The sequence below is a fragment of the Rhinoderma darwinii genome, chromosome 3 (assembly GCF_050947455.1).
Source record: "Rhinoderma darwinii isolate aRhiDar2 chromosome 3, aRhiDar2.hap1, whole genome shotgun sequence".
Classification (NCBI taxonomy): domain Eukaryota; kingdom Metazoa; phylum Chordata; class Amphibia; order Anura; family Rhinodermatidae; genus Rhinoderma; species Rhinoderma darwinii.
The window spans coordinates 287,907,037-287,927,101 of NC_134689.1; the positions used below are offsets into that span (position 1 = coordinate 287,907,037).

The 20,065-nt window shown below is 41.0% G+C and overlaps 1 protein-coding gene across 7 annotated transcripts in view; it reads left to right on the forward strand.

Moving 5' to 3' along the window:
* Window positions 1-20,065, forward strand: part of SLC12A1 (solute carrier family 12 member 1) — a 127,414-nt gene that overhangs the window by 22,611 nt on the left and 84,738 nt on the right. The window contains exons 1-5 of one of the 7 annotated variants that reach the window (XM_075858016.1): window positions 5,825-5,895; window positions 7,195-7,317; window positions 7,705-7,780; window positions 16,026-16,121; window positions 18,921-19,016. In XM_075858016.1, coding sequence (XP_075714131.1) covers window positions 5,860-5,895; window positions 7,195-7,317; window positions 7,705-7,780; window positions 16,026-16,121; window positions 18,921-19,016 — 427 coding nt within the window. In that variant the 5' untranslated portion in view covers window positions 5,825-5,859. Of the gene's footprint in view, window positions 1-5,824; window positions 5,896-7,194; window positions 7,318-7,704; window positions 7,781-16,025; window positions 16,122-16,194; window positions 16,254-18,920; window positions 19,017-20,065 lie in introns of those variants that run through there. The other 6 variants (XM_075858017.1, XM_075858018.1, XM_075858019.1 and 3 more) reach the window with 6 other exon arrangements.

Consider the following 20,065-nt stretch of genomic DNA (forward strand, 5'->3'; position numbering starts at 1 on the left):
GCCTCCAATTTTATACTGAGGCACACGGATGTTTTTTCATTGATTCTGTATAAAATGATGAGAAAAAAAATTGGCACTCCAAAAAACAGATTTCAGAGTTAACCTTTCCTAGAAACACTAAATCATTGGACATTTACAATAATATATTTTGGGAGTCAAAAATCATCTGCAATTTGTCGTTTTTTTTTTCTCTCAAAAGCGTAATAACCTACAGTTTTCAGTAATGTAAAAAAATAAATCCAGTTGTAAACTTGCAAACCGCATGTCAAAAGTACTCTCTTTTGTCATATGTCTGTTTCATAGAACCTATGCATCCTGTTTTTTCTCTTGGAAGTATTTTGTCAATTATATGGCCAAACATGGTCTCAAAATTGTCTTAAATAGCTTTTTTACGAAAAATAAACTCCAGACAGAGCCAGTTCCCTGTTCCTGAACATTGCAGGTGAAAACAAATTATAAAGTTGCTTGAATATAACACGAATAGAGATGAGCGAACCGGGACAACCGAACCCGGTTTCGGTCCGAACTTCCGGTAAAGTTCGGTTCGCAGCGAATCCGAACTTCACCGGGTTCGGCCGAACCCGTTTTGACCGAACCCGGTCAAAAACATTATACAAATCGGCAGCCACTTATCTCTATCAATCACTGATAGAGAAAAGAGGCTGCTGATTAAAAATAAAATAAAAAGCATTTCATACGTACCCGGTCGTTGTCTTGTTAACGAGTCCCTCTTCTTCCTCCAGTCCGACCTTTTCTGACGCGGCAGCCTGTGATTGGCTGCAGAGGCCTCTGCAGCCTGTGATTGGCTGCAGAGGCCGCGGCAGCCTGTGATTGGCTGCAGCGCTCACAAGGCTGCATCGTCATCAAGGAATGTCGGGCCGGATGTCGAGAGGGACGCGTCACCAAGGCAACGGCCAGGAGACCGGACTGGAGGAAGCAGAAAGTTCTCGGTAAGTATGAACGTCTTTTTTTTTACAGGTACTGTGATCGGTAGTCACTGTCCAGGGTACTGAAACAGTTACTGCCGATCAGTTAACTCTTTCAGCACCCTGAACAGTGACTATTTAGTGTATGTGCACACACACTAATTACGTCCGTAAATGACGGACGTATTTCGGCCGCAAGTACCGGACCGAACACAGTGCAGGGAGCCGGGCTCCTAGCATCATACTTATGTACGATGCTAGGAGTCCCTGCCTCTCTGCAGGACAACTGTCCCGTACTGTAATCATGTTTTCAGTACGGGACAGTAGTTCCACGGAGAGGCAGGGACTCCTAGCATCGTACATAAATATGATGCTAGGAGCCCGGCTCCCTGCAGGGTGTTCGGTCCGGTACTTGCGGCCGAAATACGTCCGTCAATTACGGACGTAATTAGTGTGTGTGCACATACCCTTACTGACGTCACCTAGCAACGCTGCCGTAATGATGGGTGCACACATGTAGCCACCCGTCATTACGGGGCCTCATGCACACGAGTCGACCATAAAAACACCCGTTATCACGGGTCGTAATTACGACCCGAAATAGCGGGCCCATAGACTTCTGTTAGCCACGGGTACCTTCCTGTTTTCTCACGGGAAGGTGCCCGTGCCGTTAAAAAGATAGAACATGTTCTATTTTTTTATTTTACGGGCCGTGCTCGTAATTACGACTCGTAACTACGAGCACGGCCGGCCGGCCACGGGCAGCCGGCCGCTTTTGCGAACCGTGCTGTCATTATAATTATAGCAGCACGGCCCGTAAAATAGAACATGTTCTATTTTTTTAACGGCACGGGCACCTTCCCGTGAGAATACGGAAAGGTACCCGTGGGTAACAGAAGTCTATGAGCCCGTTATTGCGGGTCGTAATTACGACCCGCAATAACGGGTGTTTTTACGGTCGTGTGCATGATGGGAGCACGGCTCGGAAAAACGAACGGCTGCCCGTGCTCATCTCCTGAAATACTCTGTGCTGCCTTAAACTCTGTGGACAGGTCAGGATCCTGTTTCTTTTAAATGCTGCTAGGGAACCCGCTCGATCCACTATATAAGGCTACGCTACAGTGCAGCATTTAAAAGAAACAGGATCCTGACCTGTCCACAGAGTTTAAGGCAGCACAGAGTATTTCAGGAGATGAGCGTGCAGATTCAGTGCTGTTGTGAACTCTGCTCTTACCATTACGTAGCTCTCAGTCTGTTATCTCTCCTCCACTCCTGTCCTCAAGAACACCTTCACATGATTGGCAAGTCACCACGTAATGGTAAGAGCAGAGTTCACAGCAGCACAGAGTATTTCAGGAGATGAGCGTGCGGATCTTGTGCGTGGTGGTGACTTGCCAATCATGTGAACGTGTTATAGAGGACAGGAGTGGAGGAGATGTAACAGACTGAGCTACGTAATGGTAAGAACAGAGTTCACAGCAGCACAGAGTATTTCAGGAGAGGAGCGTGCAGATTCAGTGCTGCTGTGAACTCTGCTCTTACCATTACGTAGCTCAGTCTGTTACCTCTCCTCCACTCCTGTCCTCAATAACACCTTCACATGATTGGCAAGTCACCACCCCGCACAAGATCCGCACGCTCATCTCCTGAAATACTCTGTGCTGCTGTGAACTCTGCTCTTACCATTACGTGGTGACTTGCCAATCATGTGAAGGTGTTCTGGAGGACAGGAGTGGAGGAGAGGTAACAGACTGAGAGCTACGTAATGGTAAGAGCAGAGTTCGCAGCAGCACTGAATCTGCACGCTCATCTCCTGAAATACTCTGTGCTGCCTTAAACTCTATGGACAGGTCAGGATCCTGTTTCTTTTAAATGCTGCACTGTAGCGCAGCCTTATATAGTGGATCGAGCGGGTTCCCCAGCAGCATTTAAAAGAAACCGTGTTTGTGTATGTGTGTTTGTGTATATATGTGTGTTTGGGTATGTGACTTTGTCTGTTTTTGTTTTTATATGTGTGTGTGTATATATGGGTGTGTTTGTGTATATGTGTTTTGTGTATATGTTTGTGTATATATGGGTGTATTTGTGTATATGTTTGTGTGTAGATGTTTGTGTGTGTTTTTGTATATGTGTATATGTGTGTATATGGGTGTGTGTTTGTGTGTATATATGGGTGTGTTTGTGTATATGTGTTTGTGTATATGTGTGTTTGGGTATGTGTGTTTTTGTTTGTATATGTGTTTGTGTATATGTGTTCGTGTATGTGTGTATAACTGTGTGTGTGTGTGTGTGTGTGTTTGGATATGTGTGAGTTCGTGTATATGTGTTTGTCTGTTTATGTGTGTGTGTATATCTTGTTGTGTTTGTGTATATATGTGTGTCTGTGTATGGTTGTTTGTGTGTGTGTGCGTGTATATATGTGTGTGTAGGAGAGTAGAAGTATTGGTATTGTTCACATTGATAACTGTTTTTTTATGTTGTTGCAGATTTTGATGTACCGATTGGACTACATCTACGATTCGTTGGACTACTGCGTAGATCTGCGTTTTTTCAAATTTTAATAAAATGGTTAACGAGGGTTTTGTTGGGGATTTCTTATTTCAATAAAAAAGAATTGTCTTTGTGTTTTTTTTTCAAACTTTATTAGTGCCTAGATAATGGCAGTTGGCTGATTGACAGCGTCCATTATTAAGGCGGTACTTAGTGTTAGCCGGTGCAGAGGCTAGCACTAACCACCCATTATTACCCCGGTACCCACCACCACCAGGGGTGCCGGGAAGAGCTTGGTACGATCCAGTACCCGACCATCTGTTGTGATGGTCGGGTACTGGGGCAGCCGTCGGCTGGTATTATGAGGCTGGGAAGGGCCAAAATCAGTGGACCTTCCCACCCTTGTAATGCTAGGCTGCTGCTGCTGTGTTGTATCGGGCTGGTTATAAAAATGGGGGGGACCCCCACGTCGTTTTTTTTTTGGAATTTAACAAATTTAGCAATAGACGGGTCCCCCACATTTTTAATAACCAGCCATATACAAGGCCGCAGCAGTCTGGCATTACATGGGTGGGAAGGGCCACTGGTTTTGTTCATTCCCAGGCTAATAACACTGTGTTGTATGTGGCTGGTTATGATAAATTGGGTGGAACCCCATGTCTTTTTAAAAAAAAAAAATGTAAATAAATAAATAATTTAAAAAAATGACGTGGGGTCCCCCCCACTTTTATAACCAGCCAGATACAACACAGCAGCAGCAGCCTAGCATTACAAGGGTGGGAAGGTCCACTGTTTTTGGCCCTTCCCAGCCTCATAATACCAGCCTGCGGCCGCCCCAGAGCCCGACCATCACAACAGATGGTCGGGTACTGGATCGTACCTGCCTCTTCCCGGCACCCCTGGTGGTGGTGGGTACCGGGGTAATAATGGTGGTTAGTGTTAGCCTCTGCACCGGCTAACACTAAGCCTCGCCTTAGTAATGGATGTTGTCACTCAGACAGCGGCCATTACTAAAGTGGTAATAATAAAATTTGAAAAGAAAAAGACAAAGATATAGATAAAATATTTTATTGAAATAAAGCACCCCCAACACAACCCTCATTAACCATTTTATTGTAGAAAAAAAACCGTCATCGAAGTAGTCCTCGAAACCGACGTAGTCCAAACACCAAACCTGTAAAAAAATAAAATAATGAAATAAAACATGTCGTAGGCTTAGATTCAGTTTAATGTGTGATACTGACTGTTATACCATGTATAGAAGCCTGCCGTGAAGTTGACTTAGATACAGGGCGCCAGCAGACAGTATCATACATGGCCATACATACATACATATATACAAATATACATACATATATACAAACATACATACATACATATATACAAGCATGCACATATATACATGCAAATATACATACATGCAAACATACACACATATATACATGCAAACTATCATACATACATGCATACACACACACACATGAAAACATACATACAAACAAACATGCAAAGATACATAATACATATATACAAGCATGCACAAATATACATGCAAACATAAATACATGCACATATATATATATAAACATACATGCAAACATACATGCAAAAATAAAAACATGCAAACATACATACATGCACATATATACATACATACATGACAACATACATACAAACATACATGACAACATACATACATGCAAACATACATACATGCAAACATACATACACACATGCAAACATATATACATGCAAATATACATACAAACATGCACATGTATACATACATGCCAACATACATGCAAACATACATGCACATATATACATACATACATGACAACATACATACATGCAAATATACATACATACATACACACATGCACATACATGCCAACATACATGCACATATATACATACATACATACATACATGACAACATACATACATATATATATATACACACATGCAAATATACATACAAACATGCATACATACATGCAAACATACATTCATGCAAACATACATGCAAACATACATACATACAAATATACATACACACATGCACATATATACATACATGACAACATACATACATACATACATACATGACAACATACATGCAAAAATACATACATGCAAACATACATACATACATGCAAATATACATACAAACATGCACATGTATACATACATGCCAACATACATGCAAACATACATGCACAGATATACATACATACATACATGCCAACATACATACATGCCAAAAAATAATAATAATACGTTCATACTTACTTTCCTCCTGTCCGGCCTCCAGCGATGACGTTTCATTCATGTCGCCGCTGCAGCCTGTGATTGGCTGCAGAGGCGGTCACGTGGGATGAAGCGTCATCCTGACGTACGTGACCGCCACTACAGCCTGTGATTGGCTGCAGCGGCGAAAGGGATGAAACGTCATCGCTGGAGGCCGGACAGGAGGAAAGTAAGTACGAACGTATAATTTTTATTTTTTTATTACATTTAAATGGTATTTTCCGCGCGCCGAGCATGTACTGTGAAGGTTGCTGAAAGAGTTAGTGCAGCCCATTAACTCTATCAGCACCCTGGACAGTAGCATGCTCGGCGCACGTAAGTGACAGGTTCGGTCAGAACTAGTTCGGTCCGAACCGAACTTTTTTGTGAAATTCGGCGAACTAGCCGAACCGAACTTTTGATAAGTTCGCTCATCTCTAAACACGAACTAAGAGCACTAAACTAAAAACCAATAAGTTCACTGCAAATGTCATAGCAAATATCAAGTAAATGTCATTTCCTAAAAAGGTTTGGGTTCTACCTTTCATTAAGGTAATGACTCTCTGAATAAATTATAACCTTTTAATGCACTGTTGCTGCACTTTAAATGTGACTGTGTTTTTTTTTTAAATGAATAGTATTATATTATAGTTCCATAGTAATAAATTATTTTGTTTCAGATACTTCTAATGGATTTGCATGACAATACATCTTATTCTCACATCACACCCACTGTTAATAATAACAAAAAACATAGTTGTGAATAACCTGTATTTATTTTTGTCGCTTATAAAGTATAGCGCCAACGTATTCACTAAAGTCCATCACTCACTGTGTGTGTGTGTGTGTGTGTGTGTGTGTAAGTGTAAACCGGAGTACCCGAAAGGAGCCCACGGAAACACAGGAAGAATACAGGCTGATGGTGTCTTTGCTCGGATTTGAACCCAACATTGCATTAATGCAATTCCCTGATATATCCACGGAGGTTCACAAAAGATTAACTTATATTTTAGGATCCTTATATTATTTTAACTAAACGGTAAAATTGTGTCAAAATGTATACAAGAAAATTTGCTGAAGTGGTTTCGTTTTGTCTTCCTCTGGATCAAACCTCTACGTTTCCAAAAGGTTTAATTTGATGAACATGTCTTTTTTCAACCTAAGGCCCCATGCACAGTTGCCGTAATTACAGACCCTTTCAGTTCTATTGGCCGCGGACACCTTTCCTTATCACTATGGAGGGGTGTACGTGCCGTAGGCCTGTGCCGTGAATTATGGAGCCTGTCCAAATTTTTGTATTTTACGAGCCGTGCTCCCATAAGTTGTATGAGAGCACGGCCCGAAAATTCGGCCGGCGGCAATCACGGGCCGTGATTATGGGCACGGCCGTGTGCTTCAGGCCTAAGTGGGTAACTATAATATAGTTATATTATTATTCTAAGTGAAATGTATTAATATATCAAGATTAATTCTATTCTCAATTGCACAGGATGTTGCAGTTACTCCTGGCTCAGTTTCCAATGGAGAGGGTGCTTTGGGCGATGAAGAGCAGAATGAAGAAGAACCACAAAAGGGAGGATTCGTAAAATTTGGATGGGTAAAAGGTGTTCTGGTGAGTTGACTGTCTAATGTACAAACACATTGACAGCTGACGGCTGGTAATCTGCAGTCTGTTGCCACGAGCAACTATTAGAAGGCAGTCATGTATATAAATGGATAAAACAATATGGAATCATTATCATGAAAACAGTAAAGCAAAGTATTTGCAAAGTTACTCATCTTTTTGTGTAGTTTCAAACTATGTAATGTTGTTTAAAATGGCTTTACCTTCAAAACTTATTCAGTGCATATCTTTGTGTTAAATTCTCAGCCTGAGAGCTGCTTACCTTCAGTCTCTGATTTAACCTTTAGTGTCTTCAAAATATAGTGAGCAAAATGCTATATTATTGGTTAACAATTGATCTGATATTAGCAATATTCCCTATATTTTTTCGAATAGGTCAGATGCATGTTAAATATATGGGGAGTGATGCTTTTCATTCGTCTCTCATGGATTGTTGGTCAAGCAGGGATCGGTAAGTGTTGACTTGGATCTCTCACCTGGGATGTTGCTTATTTCTCATGTGATAGGGCTGAAAGCAGTACTGTATAGCTTACAGAGTACCTGGCGGTCTAAGAATAATTAGCATAGCATTATGTTGAATCATAATGTCTATTGTATTTTCTAAAACCTTTGCTTGGTGAGGAAGTTTTTTTTTATATGTAAAACAATACATTCCTTGGAAACCAGAGTAGACTTGTTGGAACTCGGTAGGTTCCACCCAGTCCTGTACATACTTTCCAAGAGATACTAGCATGGTACTCAGAAAAAATATATTGAACAGACACCAGCTGATTAAATGGGTTGTCTCTGTCGGACCTGGCCCTTCCATGCATTATCTTAATAGCCAAGTAATGCTACAGTTCCCCTGCAGTGGAAATAGCCAGATGGGGCTTCCCCCAGTGATAACCGTAGATCGCCAGGGGTTAGTGAAGTCGGACCTACGGCAATCAGCTGATCCCCACACCATGAAAGTGGACCTGCTGGGACCTAATTAACCGTGACATTTCCCAAGTATGTGCCTTTTCAGAATGTGAAGCTGAATGGGCAAGTCAGTGTATACAAGTGTATACAATTCATAAAAATATTAAAAAAATGTTCTTCTGATTAAACAATAGAAACGGAACATCTTTTATCTAGTACAACGTAAAAAAGGCATTTTATCCTTTGACATTGAAAATATATCATTCTGATTATCACTAAGGTGATAATCAGTGACAGAATATGATGGCTAGAATGTAGGCGATAGCCCCAGATATAATACTACGATTTACACCCTGGCAAAAGTGCAGTGATTTTACTTGCTTATTATTAAAGTATTAGTAAGCACTGTACTGTAAAACTGTAAGCACATGCTTTCATTCATGATCATAAATGTTTCAAGTCTGACCACATTAATTATTGGTCATTACTTTGCCTTCCTGGGAGAGCTTTTCCCTACGATACTCATTTCTCATACTCAATGGCTGTGATTAGAATATACAATGTTATATGGTCTTTCAATTTATAGCTAAAGTCTCACAGATCAGCATTTCCCAATACGTTATTTGCTTTTTGTAATGTTCTCTGCGTTTGCTATTGTATGTTAGAATGTCCTGGATATACTCCAATTTTTATATTTATATGATATACTGTATATATTTTATTGTACTCAAAGAAGTAAATATACAAGCAACTTTTAGATTTACATTTTATGCTCATACATTAATATTGTCTTAATTTATAACTAAAACCGAACTGGATCTACATTAGGTTGCCCTTGGAGAACTAAGATTCAGGTAATAGAGGACTAGGAAGAGTTGGTTAAACAGAAATCAGGGTGAAAAATTAGAAACATTTAGTATCATATATTTCAACAATGTATTGAACGTGGAGTAAATTCACTGACTTCAATATTATCGTTGTATCCAGAATGTTTCTGAAGCATTATATTTTATGCTGCTTAGCTATAATGGTTAGTGCACCCTGTATAAGGTCATATTCACAGGTGACATATCAGTAAAATATATGTGAATAGGGTTTTACAAAGCCCCATTCACATACAGCAGAACATTTTTTGCATATTTTAGGGCATGCTTTGGCTGTTCTGTTGCGGATTCACCGCCAATTGAAGACCGTGAATAAGAGCTCTTGTACACAGCTGTATTATGGCTACCATAGAGGTGCACGAGGCCTCTATTGTACCTTCGTAAGCCTCCGATTTTCATAAGGAGGTAAACAGAGGTTTATTTATTTGATAGAAAGCCGACAAATAAAAATCATGGCATGTTTCATTGGCGACTGTATGGCTGTACAGCTCCGTACTAAGGAGCCATACAGCCTTTGTACACTGCCGTATAGGCTCCGTGCACTGGTCTTTGCCCTTAAGGAAATCTGTCATACGCTGCACACCTCCGTGTCTAAGAACTGAGACTAGAGTCCTAAACTTTAAACTCCTGACTTTTCCGCACCATCTTTGCATTGTAAAGGTGCTGTCATATTTTCCAGCTGTGCTTGCAGATTCTTTTTACATTTTCCTAGCCTGTGCATGTCAGATTGTGCAGTATGAATATATGGGAGAAAGGACCCTAATTCAAACTTATACCAACCTGTAAAAACAGTGCAGCTGGACAAATGCATCAATGACATCACAAAATGGCATTGATGGTTGACTACATTTTGGCGGTTTCATAAATGATTCTCATTTGTTTAGTATTAACTTTCTACTTGCCTATCATTATATATCTAAAACATGACTGACTCAGGTTATGCTAAGTCTGTGTTAAAATATGAAAAAGTTCATAATGATAAAATTCAATCAAGGAGCCTTCTGTCCATAAAAAGGGGAATTTATTCCTCAATCTGTGATGAAAAAACCACCTTTGTGACCTTAGTCTGGAGAAGCAGGATCTTGCCCATACATCCTCCTAATTGCACAGTGTGCACCGATTGTGGCATAAGGACATTCTTACCCACTGGCACTTTTTAATTATGCGCTCATCATTCACTTAATGAGAATAGCTTATGCCGGAGCTGTAAAATAGAATTGGGTCATTTGGGATGTACAGAAAGATTGTTTCTTACAAAAGACAAATATTACCAATTGAAAAATTCTCATTTTCTCTGGCCTGCACTTTAGCATATGTTGTTCCTGACAAATAAGTGCTCGGTGATTTTATGATGCATATCAAATGAAACCTTATAGCCACAGGGGTACAGCCACGTCTCTGTCCTGCCATAAAAAGGGAGCATTTTGAAACCTGCCAATTCTTTGCTTAGGGCTTTCACGCACCATTAGTTTTCTAAGGGCAGTTTGGTAACTTATTTGGGTCATTAAAAAGTATTACTTTGCTCCCAGGTGTGAGAAAAGCCAGAAGGATATTCCTCTTAGAAGTTATTTATCTTTTGTACTTTGATGAAATTGTTAGATTTGACTTCAAATCAGCTTATATTTAGCAGTAAACATCTCATATGGTCCTTAATTTAGCATTACCATTTCCAATCTTATATGAACATGACTGTTTGGGCAATTTCCCTCCTAGTGGAATTGTGGAGAAGTTTATTTTGCAGCTAAATTGCTTTAAATCTGTAACTCAAAGGAATAGTTTAGCCTTTCAAAAATATATACAGTCCTGTAGACATTTCAGTTTCAATTGCTTACGATTCTGTTTACACGGCTGGCGAGGTATGTTTTAAGATGATAAAATTGTAGTCCTCCCCTAGGCAGAGTCCTGTTTAAAGTTGATACTGCCTTATATATTGTAAGTCAATATTCATAGATATATAATTTAGTTCTCACATAAAATCTCCAACTTGATTATTATCACTGAAAACATGGTACAGAATTTGTAAAAATAATCTATCAAGGACAATTAGGATCACTGGATCAATAAGGGGAAACAAAATTCTAAGATTCCTCACCTCCTTTTCATCCATATGCTTTCCCCCCTGCTTGAACTTTATGAACATATGACCTTTTTCAACCATATATATATGTCGTTACTTATTGTCATGATTGTTACTCACTGCACACGTGTCTTGGTTGCGACTGCAAAGGGTTACTCCGATTTCCACTCTCACACACGCCTATCAGATTAGGCTAACAATGAGTTAAGCGTACCCCACCACCAGTTCATACATCCGCACAAAACGCTGCCACCACTTGCTGTATTAGGCCTACTTCAGTTATTTTCTTCAGGGTGCTATCCATTTTTTTAACGGATAGCACACTGACACATTCATTTCTATGGGGCCATGCACACTTCCGTTGTTTTACTCCTGTCCGTTTTTGAAGGAACAGTTTCGGCCATTCCATTCATTTGGTCCGTTAAAACAACGGACTGCACACGGAAGCCATTTGTGTGTGGTCCGTTTTTCACGGATCCGTCATTAACGGCCATACGACGGGCAATGGATGTGTGCATGAGGCCTTAGGTCAACAAGAGCCTACTCATGGTAACACACAGGCAAACCTCTAGCGCACCGACATTAAAAAGGTTAACACAGCTAAGCTTGACTTTTTCTCTTCGAGGTTGTGGGAAAGTTAGAGCAGCAAGAACCAAACGTATTAATTATTAATATTAATTCAACTTATAATAATCAAGCAAAAACAGTTAGAAAAATAAAAAGGAATAAAATAGAGAATAACAGACCTCTTATTAATTAAATTGGCGAGAGATCTCACTGAGGAGAACAACTTGAATTTGGACAGAACTACAATCTCGGTTGCATCTCCTGTAGCTGACACAGTTGGTCTCTTGACAAGAGATTTTAAAGGATGCCAGTTAGACCTATTTCATGTCATGTGAGAGGAGGAGGGCTAATTACAGTAACACTGGCAATGTGCAGTGTTCTTTTAGCGCAATACTGTGGCATAAAACGTTTTACGGAATTGCTATGCAAGCGATTCCCCAAAGGCTGCAGAAGGCTGCCGGGAGTGAGCGTGCAAATGAATCCACAACCTTAAATCCATCACAACTCCGATTAACATATTCTAAGGCTACTCTATGGTTTTCGCCAGAGCCGACCGCAAGGCAGGTTGGTTTTTGCTGCATAGAACCCAGGTTGTTTTAGCAGAGTTCAGTGTTGGATAAGAGGTGCAATGCAGGCAATACCTGAACAGGACACAAGACAGCCAGAGGGTAAACAGAAAATCCAAATCAGAAAGCAAGTGGACATCAGGTATAGCAGAGGTTAAAACCAGCCGGGAGCAGATATTCCAAATCAGTAAACAAGGGTTTATCCAGAGACAAGCCGAGGTCAGTTTCCAAGAAGTCCAGAAGTCAGAGGTATAGGGTATTGTCAGAAGCTTGATCAAAACACCTGAAGACAAGAAAATCACAAGCAAAGAACAAGTGGAGGAAGCCAGATATAAATACTCCACCCTTACCTCTATAGGGAAAAAGACAGAGAAGAGAGATAGGCTCAAAGTGAAACCAGAACCGCCCAGAAGCTAGACCAGTAGTCAAAGCGATCTTAAAGAAACAGACGTTTCCTAACAAAAAGAACAGAGCAAAAGTCAATCACAGTTTTTTTCTGATTTTATGTAAATAAAACGTAATCACTGTATAAATTAAAAGTTCTACAACTTTCTTATATACTTTTGTGCAGATTTACTAAGACTGGTGTTTCATGTGCCAGTTTTAGTATAAAGCCTGCAGATGTAAGATGCAGCTAACTTATTAAGGGGCGTATACCTCTTAATAAATTTGTTGCATCTTCTTCTGTGTGTACGCCAGAAAGGGAAATCTACGGCAGCTACGAGTGACGTAGACTTGCCCTATAATTTACGCCTGTTTAAGACGTAAAGTAAATGTGTAAGGCCAATGGTGGACCCGGCCCTTTTGCTCAGCTCCATCCAAAGTATGTAAATTCTTTACCATTTTCTACATATTTGTTTGCTGTCTGGCACATACAGTGAAGGAAATAAGTATTTGATCCCTTGCTGATTTTGTAAGTTTGCCCACTGTCAAAGACATGAACAGTCTAGAATTTTTAGGCTAGGTTAATTTTACCAGTGAGAGATAGATCATCTAAAAAAAACAAAACAGAAAATCACATAGTCAAAATTATATATATTTATTTGCATTGTGCACAGAGAAATAAGTATTTGATCCCTTTGGCAAACAAGACTTAATACTTGGTGGCAAAACCCTTGTTGGCAAGCACAGCAGTCAGACGTTTTTTGTAGTTGATGATGAGGTTTGCACACATGTTAGATGGAATTTTGGCCCACTCCTCTTTGCAGATCATCTGTAAATCATTAAGATTTCGAGGCTGTCGCTTGGCAACTCGGATCTTCAGCTCCCTCCATAAGTTTTCGATGGGATTAAGGTCTGGAGACTGGCTAGGCCACTCCATGACCTTAATTTGCTTCTTTTTGAGCCACTCCTTTGTTGCCTTGGCTGTATGTTTCGTGTCATTGTCGTGCTGGAAGACCCAGCCACGAGCCATTTTTAATGTCCTGGTGGAGGGAAGGAGGTTGTCACTCAGGATTTGACGGTACATGGCTCCATCCATTCTCCCATTGATGCGGTGAAGTAGTCCTGTGCCCTTAGCAGAGAAACACCCCCAAAACATAATGTTTCCACCTCCATGCTTGACAGTGGGGACGGTGTTCTTTGGGTCATAGGCAGCATTTCTCTTCCTCCAAACACGGCGAGTTGAGTTAATGCCAAAGAGCTCAATTTTAGTCTCATCTGACCACAGCACCTTCTCCCAATCACTCTCAGAATCATCCAGATGTTCATTTGCAAACTTCAGACGGGCCTGTACATGTGCCTTCTTGAGCAGGGGGACCTTGCGGGTGCTGCAGGATTTTAATCCATTACGGCGTAATGTGTTACCAATGGTTTTCTTGGTGACTGTGGTCCCAGCTGCCTTGAGATCATTAACAAGTTCCCCCCGTGTAGTTTTCGGCTGAGCTCTCCCCTTCCTCAGGATCAAGGATACCCCACAAGGTGAGATTTTGCATGGAGCCCCAGATCGATGTCGATTGACAGTCATTTTGTATGTCTTCCATTTTCTTACTATTGCACCAACAGTTGTCTCCTTCTCACCCAGCGTCTTACTTATGGTTTTGTAGCCCATTCCAGCCTTGTGCAGCTCTAAGATCTTGTCCCTGACATCCTTAGAAAGCTCTTTGGTCTTGCCCATGTTGTAGAGGTTAGAGTCAGACTGATTAATTGAGTCTGTGGACAGGAGTCTTTTATGCAGGTGACCATTTAAGACAGCTGTCTTTAATGCAGGCACCAAGTTGACTTGGAGCGTGTAACTGGTCTGGAGGAGGCTGAACTCTTAATGGTTGGTAGGGGATCAAATACTTATTTCTCTGTGCACAATGCAAATAAATATTTATAATTTTGACTATGTGATTTTCTGTTTTTTTTAAATATAATCTATCTCTCACTGGTAAAATTAACCTAGCCTAAAAATTCTAGACTGTTCATGACTTTGACAGTGGGCAAACTTACAAAATCAGCAAGGGATCAAATACTTATTTCCTTCATTGTATCTAGTCCTGCTCTCAGCTGAGAAATGGATACAATTGTATCCAGTCCAGGCAATGCTCTGTGAGCTAAACAGCCTGTACTCCAGACTGATACATTCTAGCAGAGAGATGTGTGTATCTGCTGCTACTGTAGTAGCTACTGTATTTATCTCACAGAGAATTGTTTAGACTATGTAACTATATCTACTTCACTACTTAAAGGTCCTTTCACCATGAAGCCCAAGATATGAAGGGATCTTCCCACCAAATACATTTATCATCTATCCACAAGATAAGTGATACATATATTAATGGGGGTCCCACTGCTGCTTCTGTACTTGGCTATTTCCCTCACTCCTGTAGAGTTTGAGTAGAGGAGCAGCGCGCATGCTCGACTGACGCTCCTTTCAAAGTACTCCTCACTGAGGTATAAGCTTCATTTTTAACAATTTTCAAAATGACCCATTATGAATATGTTTTGTTCAGTTTAAAAATATTTATTTAGATTTGTGGTGGGTAGGGTCAGGATCATTCATATCATTATTATCTCTCCACTCCCAATTTAGGAACCCAAGGTTTTTCAATACCCAAGGTGTATTTTGCTTATGAGGAAAATATTATCAGGTGGAGAGTTTCTAATAGTAAAGGCTGTAGGTTTATTAGAGGGGAATTCTCTAGATGAGACACAAGTGGAAGTTTGTTTTAATACTTAACAAACTGTATTTTTTTCTTTCCACTGAGGTCTTGGTGTCATTATCATCGGGTTAGCTGTGACAGTAACTACTATAACTGGCCTGTCCACCTCTGCAATCGCCACAAATGGATATGTCAGAGGAGGTAATAAAATATGAGTCATGAACGTTCGAAAGGTCGATGCTAGTTCAGAATCTCATTATTTTAAGGTAATCGCAGACTTGACTTGCCGGAGGCTTTTTTTAGCGTCGGTCAGAGCATAAAGCAAAAAGCAGACAAGAAGATGAATTTATTTCAGGATTTTAAACGCGGCTCAACACTTCCAACAGTCAGTAGTTAAGCCTTTCTCATAGGTTCTTAATTTCAGGATTTAGGAGAGAAGGACCATTCAGCTCTTCACAAGTTGGTATTCAGTCACTTTTTCCTTTACAACCCTTTTCAGGACCTCAGTACTTTTTTTCAGGCTCATAAGTGCCAAGAGTCAACGTTCCCAGTGTTAAATTGTATTAAAAGACAAAAAGCATATATAAAATATTTCATTCTCTTTTACTACTGACAGGTCTGGGAGTTATCATAATTTTACTTGCGACCATGGTAACCACAATTACTGGGTTGTCAACCTCTGCAATAGCAACCAACGGTTTTGTTCGTGGAGGTAAAGTGTTAAGGATACTTAACAAACCGAGTCAGTGCATGGCTAGGTAGGAGATTATATAATCTGTTTTCAGTTCTAGAAAGTCTTCTTGGGTCCTCTGGATATGGAGAACAAAGGTCAACAAATTTGAAGGTAAAGTCATGTAGGGGAAGGCAAATGTACTGTTGGGTAGCAATAACAGGGGTCTAGTGGAGTAAATCCATAATGAGAACAGTATGTAGCAGACGTATACGTGATGGCTGGGTCCAAGGATAAAATAGGAATTTTCTTAAAGTTTTCTTAAGGTCTTCTTACAGCAGGCCAACTTTGGCAGGTGCAACGAGCGTCGATCAACAGGACCGCTCGTTGATCGGCGCTCATTTGCTCCTGTCACACAGAGCTATATATGGGGAATAGCGCTCGTTACTCCAATCGCTCGTCCCTATACATTATTATCATGTCTGCAGCGTGTCTCCCTGTTTACACAGGGAGATGTGCTGCCTACAACGATAATATTTTACATTTTTAAAACTATATGATCAGCAGATGAACGAGCGTCTGCCGCCCTGTTTACACAAGGCAATTATCAGCAACGAGCGTTCTATGAACGCTCGTTTGCCTGATAATTGGCCAGTTTAAAAGGGCTTTTGAGCGATTTTTTTCTACAATGGTGGACAGAAATTTAGCTCTGGGCCTACAATTGCATTGTTTGGTCAGTTCTCTCGACAAGACAACAATGAGATTACAGAGATAATAACAATTCTTTTTTATTTTTGTATTCCTATGAGAATGAGGTAAGTCACATAGAATGGAAACTGGATGATCAGTGTCACATTTGTTACTAAGAACATTTCAGGTAATGTCTAATCAAGGAAAACGGATCTACTTATTGGTCTGCATCACGGCCATTCTTGTCTTTTTATGGTATGTTCTTCAATATGCTTATCATATTTCTATGCCGTAGAATGCAAATAAATAAAACAACGTGACTTCATGGCTATTTTATTTAAGTTGTATGATAATTATTGCAACGAGAGTAAAATAATACAACAATCTAAAGGCACTGAAGAAATATATGGAGATAACATTTAGAAAAGTATTTTTTTGCAATTGTGGCCATTTCTATGCATTTAAAGGCCAATAGGTCTTATAAAAATGTTATTTATTTGCATTAAACAAATCATGTCCACTTATGTATCTTTCTGCCCTAAACATACTTAAGAACCAGTGTTTTTTTACTTGGGGTATATTTATTAGAGTGCTCTTATAGTTCTAAATTGTATTGCCGAAATGCTGGCTTACCGGGTGAACTTTACTTCTGTATAGCTGCCCTTCTGGTAGAAAATTGATTTCAACACTAAAGATGTTTTGTAAGACTTAAAGGGGTTGTCCGAGATTTAATGACTATGTGTTAATGCTTGTAATTTAAAAATGTAAATACATTTGTAATATACTTACATTTTCCAAAGTGGCCCTATTTCCAGATCCTGCCGTGGGGAACTTTACGGGTGACGTCACCCTCTGCTCTGGCCGCTTTGTTGATCTTAAATTATTTTCCGGGTATACGACACGCGACTTGTGACATGGTGTATATCGGCTTGTTCTGTTGTAACGCGCATGCGCGGCCCCTGCTGTTGTCTCGAGAACAGCAGGGACCGCGAGAACCAGGGGCGTAACTAGGAAAGACTGGGCCCCATAGCAAACTTTTGACTGGGGCCCCCCTCCCCTGGGTGTCACACAACCCCCCCTTGTAAATAGTGCCTTTTTTACAGCCCCCCTGTATATAACGCCATAGAGCCCCCCCTGTAGATAGCGCCATAGAGCCCCCTCCCTGTAGATAGCGCCATACAGCCCCCCCTGTAGATAGCGCCATACAGCCCCCTGTAGATAACGCCATACAGCCCCCCTGTAGAGAACGCCATACAGCCCCCTCCCTGTAGATAGCGCCATACAGCCCCCCTGTAGATAACGCCATACAGCCCCCCCTGTAGATAGCGCCATATAGCCCCCTCCTGTAGATAACGCCATACAGACCCCCCTGTAGATAGTGCCATACAGTCCCCCCTGTAGATAGTGCCATACAGCCCCCCTGTAGATAATGCCATACAGCCCCCTCCTGTAGATAACGCCATATAGCTCCCCTGTAGAGAACGCCATACAGCCCCCTCCCTGTAGATAGCGCCATACAGCCCCCCTGTAGATAATGCCATACAGCCCCCCCCCCCTGTAGATAGCGCCATACAGCCACCTCTGTAGATAGCGCCATACAGCCCCCCACGGCTGCTACGGTGGTAGTTACGCCACTGGCGAGAACAGCAGTGACAGCGCATGCGCATTATGGGCTGTGAAGCAGAACAAGTGACGTGTCGTATACCCGGAAAAGAATTCAAGATCAACAAAGCGGCCAGAGCCAGTGCAGAGAGTGACGTCAGCCGTCAAGTTCCCCACGGCAGGATCTGGAAACGGGGCCACTTTGGAAAATGTAAGTATATTACAAATGTATTTACATTTATAAATTACAAGCATTAACACAAAGTCATTAAATCTCGGACAACCCCTTTAAAGCACAACTCACTGGTTGTGTGGCTTTATAAAATATCTTCTAGATTAAAGCTCAAACTGGTAAAACGACAGCACCAGTTAACTTTAGTAAATTTACCCCACTGAACTGTTTACTGCTGGGCATTGGAAAGGTAAGTGACTATAATCTCAGTGCATTTCAGGAGAACCCAAGTTTTTACCGCACCTAAATTCCAGGGAACTTCACTATATAATGACTGTGTTGGATGCAGGTAAATGTAAGTCTTTTGCTGTTTTCAGGTCTTGGAGTGGTTGTCATTGGCCTAAGCGTGGTGGTAACCACACTGACAGGTCTTTCTATGTCAGCTATATGCACCAATGGCATTGTCAGAGGAGGTAAGTACTTTTCAATTCAGTAGAAAATCACTATGCATTTTTATTATGTTTGCTGCCACATGTTAATTATAATAATTTACATTTTGACAGAATGTGAAGTTAAATGTATCCATAAACTAGATTGACACATATTTGTTTGACAGGACAAACCTGTCCATGATACAATTTTGGTTGTTTATGTTATGTCTCCCCAGTTGTATGTACAAATGAGAACTCAAAATGGAAGGTTCCCCGGCTATTTAATTTTTTGGGATAAAATGTTAAAATAATAAACTTTCCATTATACTTATCTTATCAATTCTTTGCCACCTCCTTGCCATTAGTCTCTTGCACTACCCACTGCTCCTTGCTTCCAATGCTGCGTGATGACATGACTTTAAGGGCAAAGCCCCACGTGGCGGAATTGCTCTGGAATTCCGCTGCGGACACTTTGCAGCGTTAATCCGCAGCGGACCTGTTTCTCCATTGCCTTCCACTTCTTTTTAGTAGGCTTAGTTTAGACGAGGCGGAAAATTCCGCTGCGGAGCATAGACTGCGGTGCGGAATTTGGTGTCTGCAGCATACAATGGATGTTGCGGACCTGTGGCTGACTGGTTGCGGACTCATTGCGGAAGTTCTCCATTGACTTCAATGGAGATTCTAAATTCCGCAATGAAGTCCGCAGATGTTATGTAGATGTTATGTGTGCTGCGGATGCGTATTGGTTTTTTAACATGACATTTCTTCATTCTGGCTGGACCTATGTATTTCTAGGTCTACAGCCAGACTGAGGAAGTCAATGGGGCTCCCGTAATTACGGGTGAATACGTGTGTGCACCCATAATTACGGGTGACTACGTGTGTGCACCCGTAATTATGGGAGCGTTGCTAGGCGACGTCAGTAAATAGTCACTGTCCAGGGTGCTGAAAGAGTTAAGCGATCGGCAGTAACTGTTTCAGCACCCTGGACAGTGCCTTCCGATCACAATATACATCAACCAGTAAAAAAAATAGAAGTTCATACTTGCCGAGAACTCCCTGCTTCTTCCTCCAGTCCGGCTTCCCAGGAT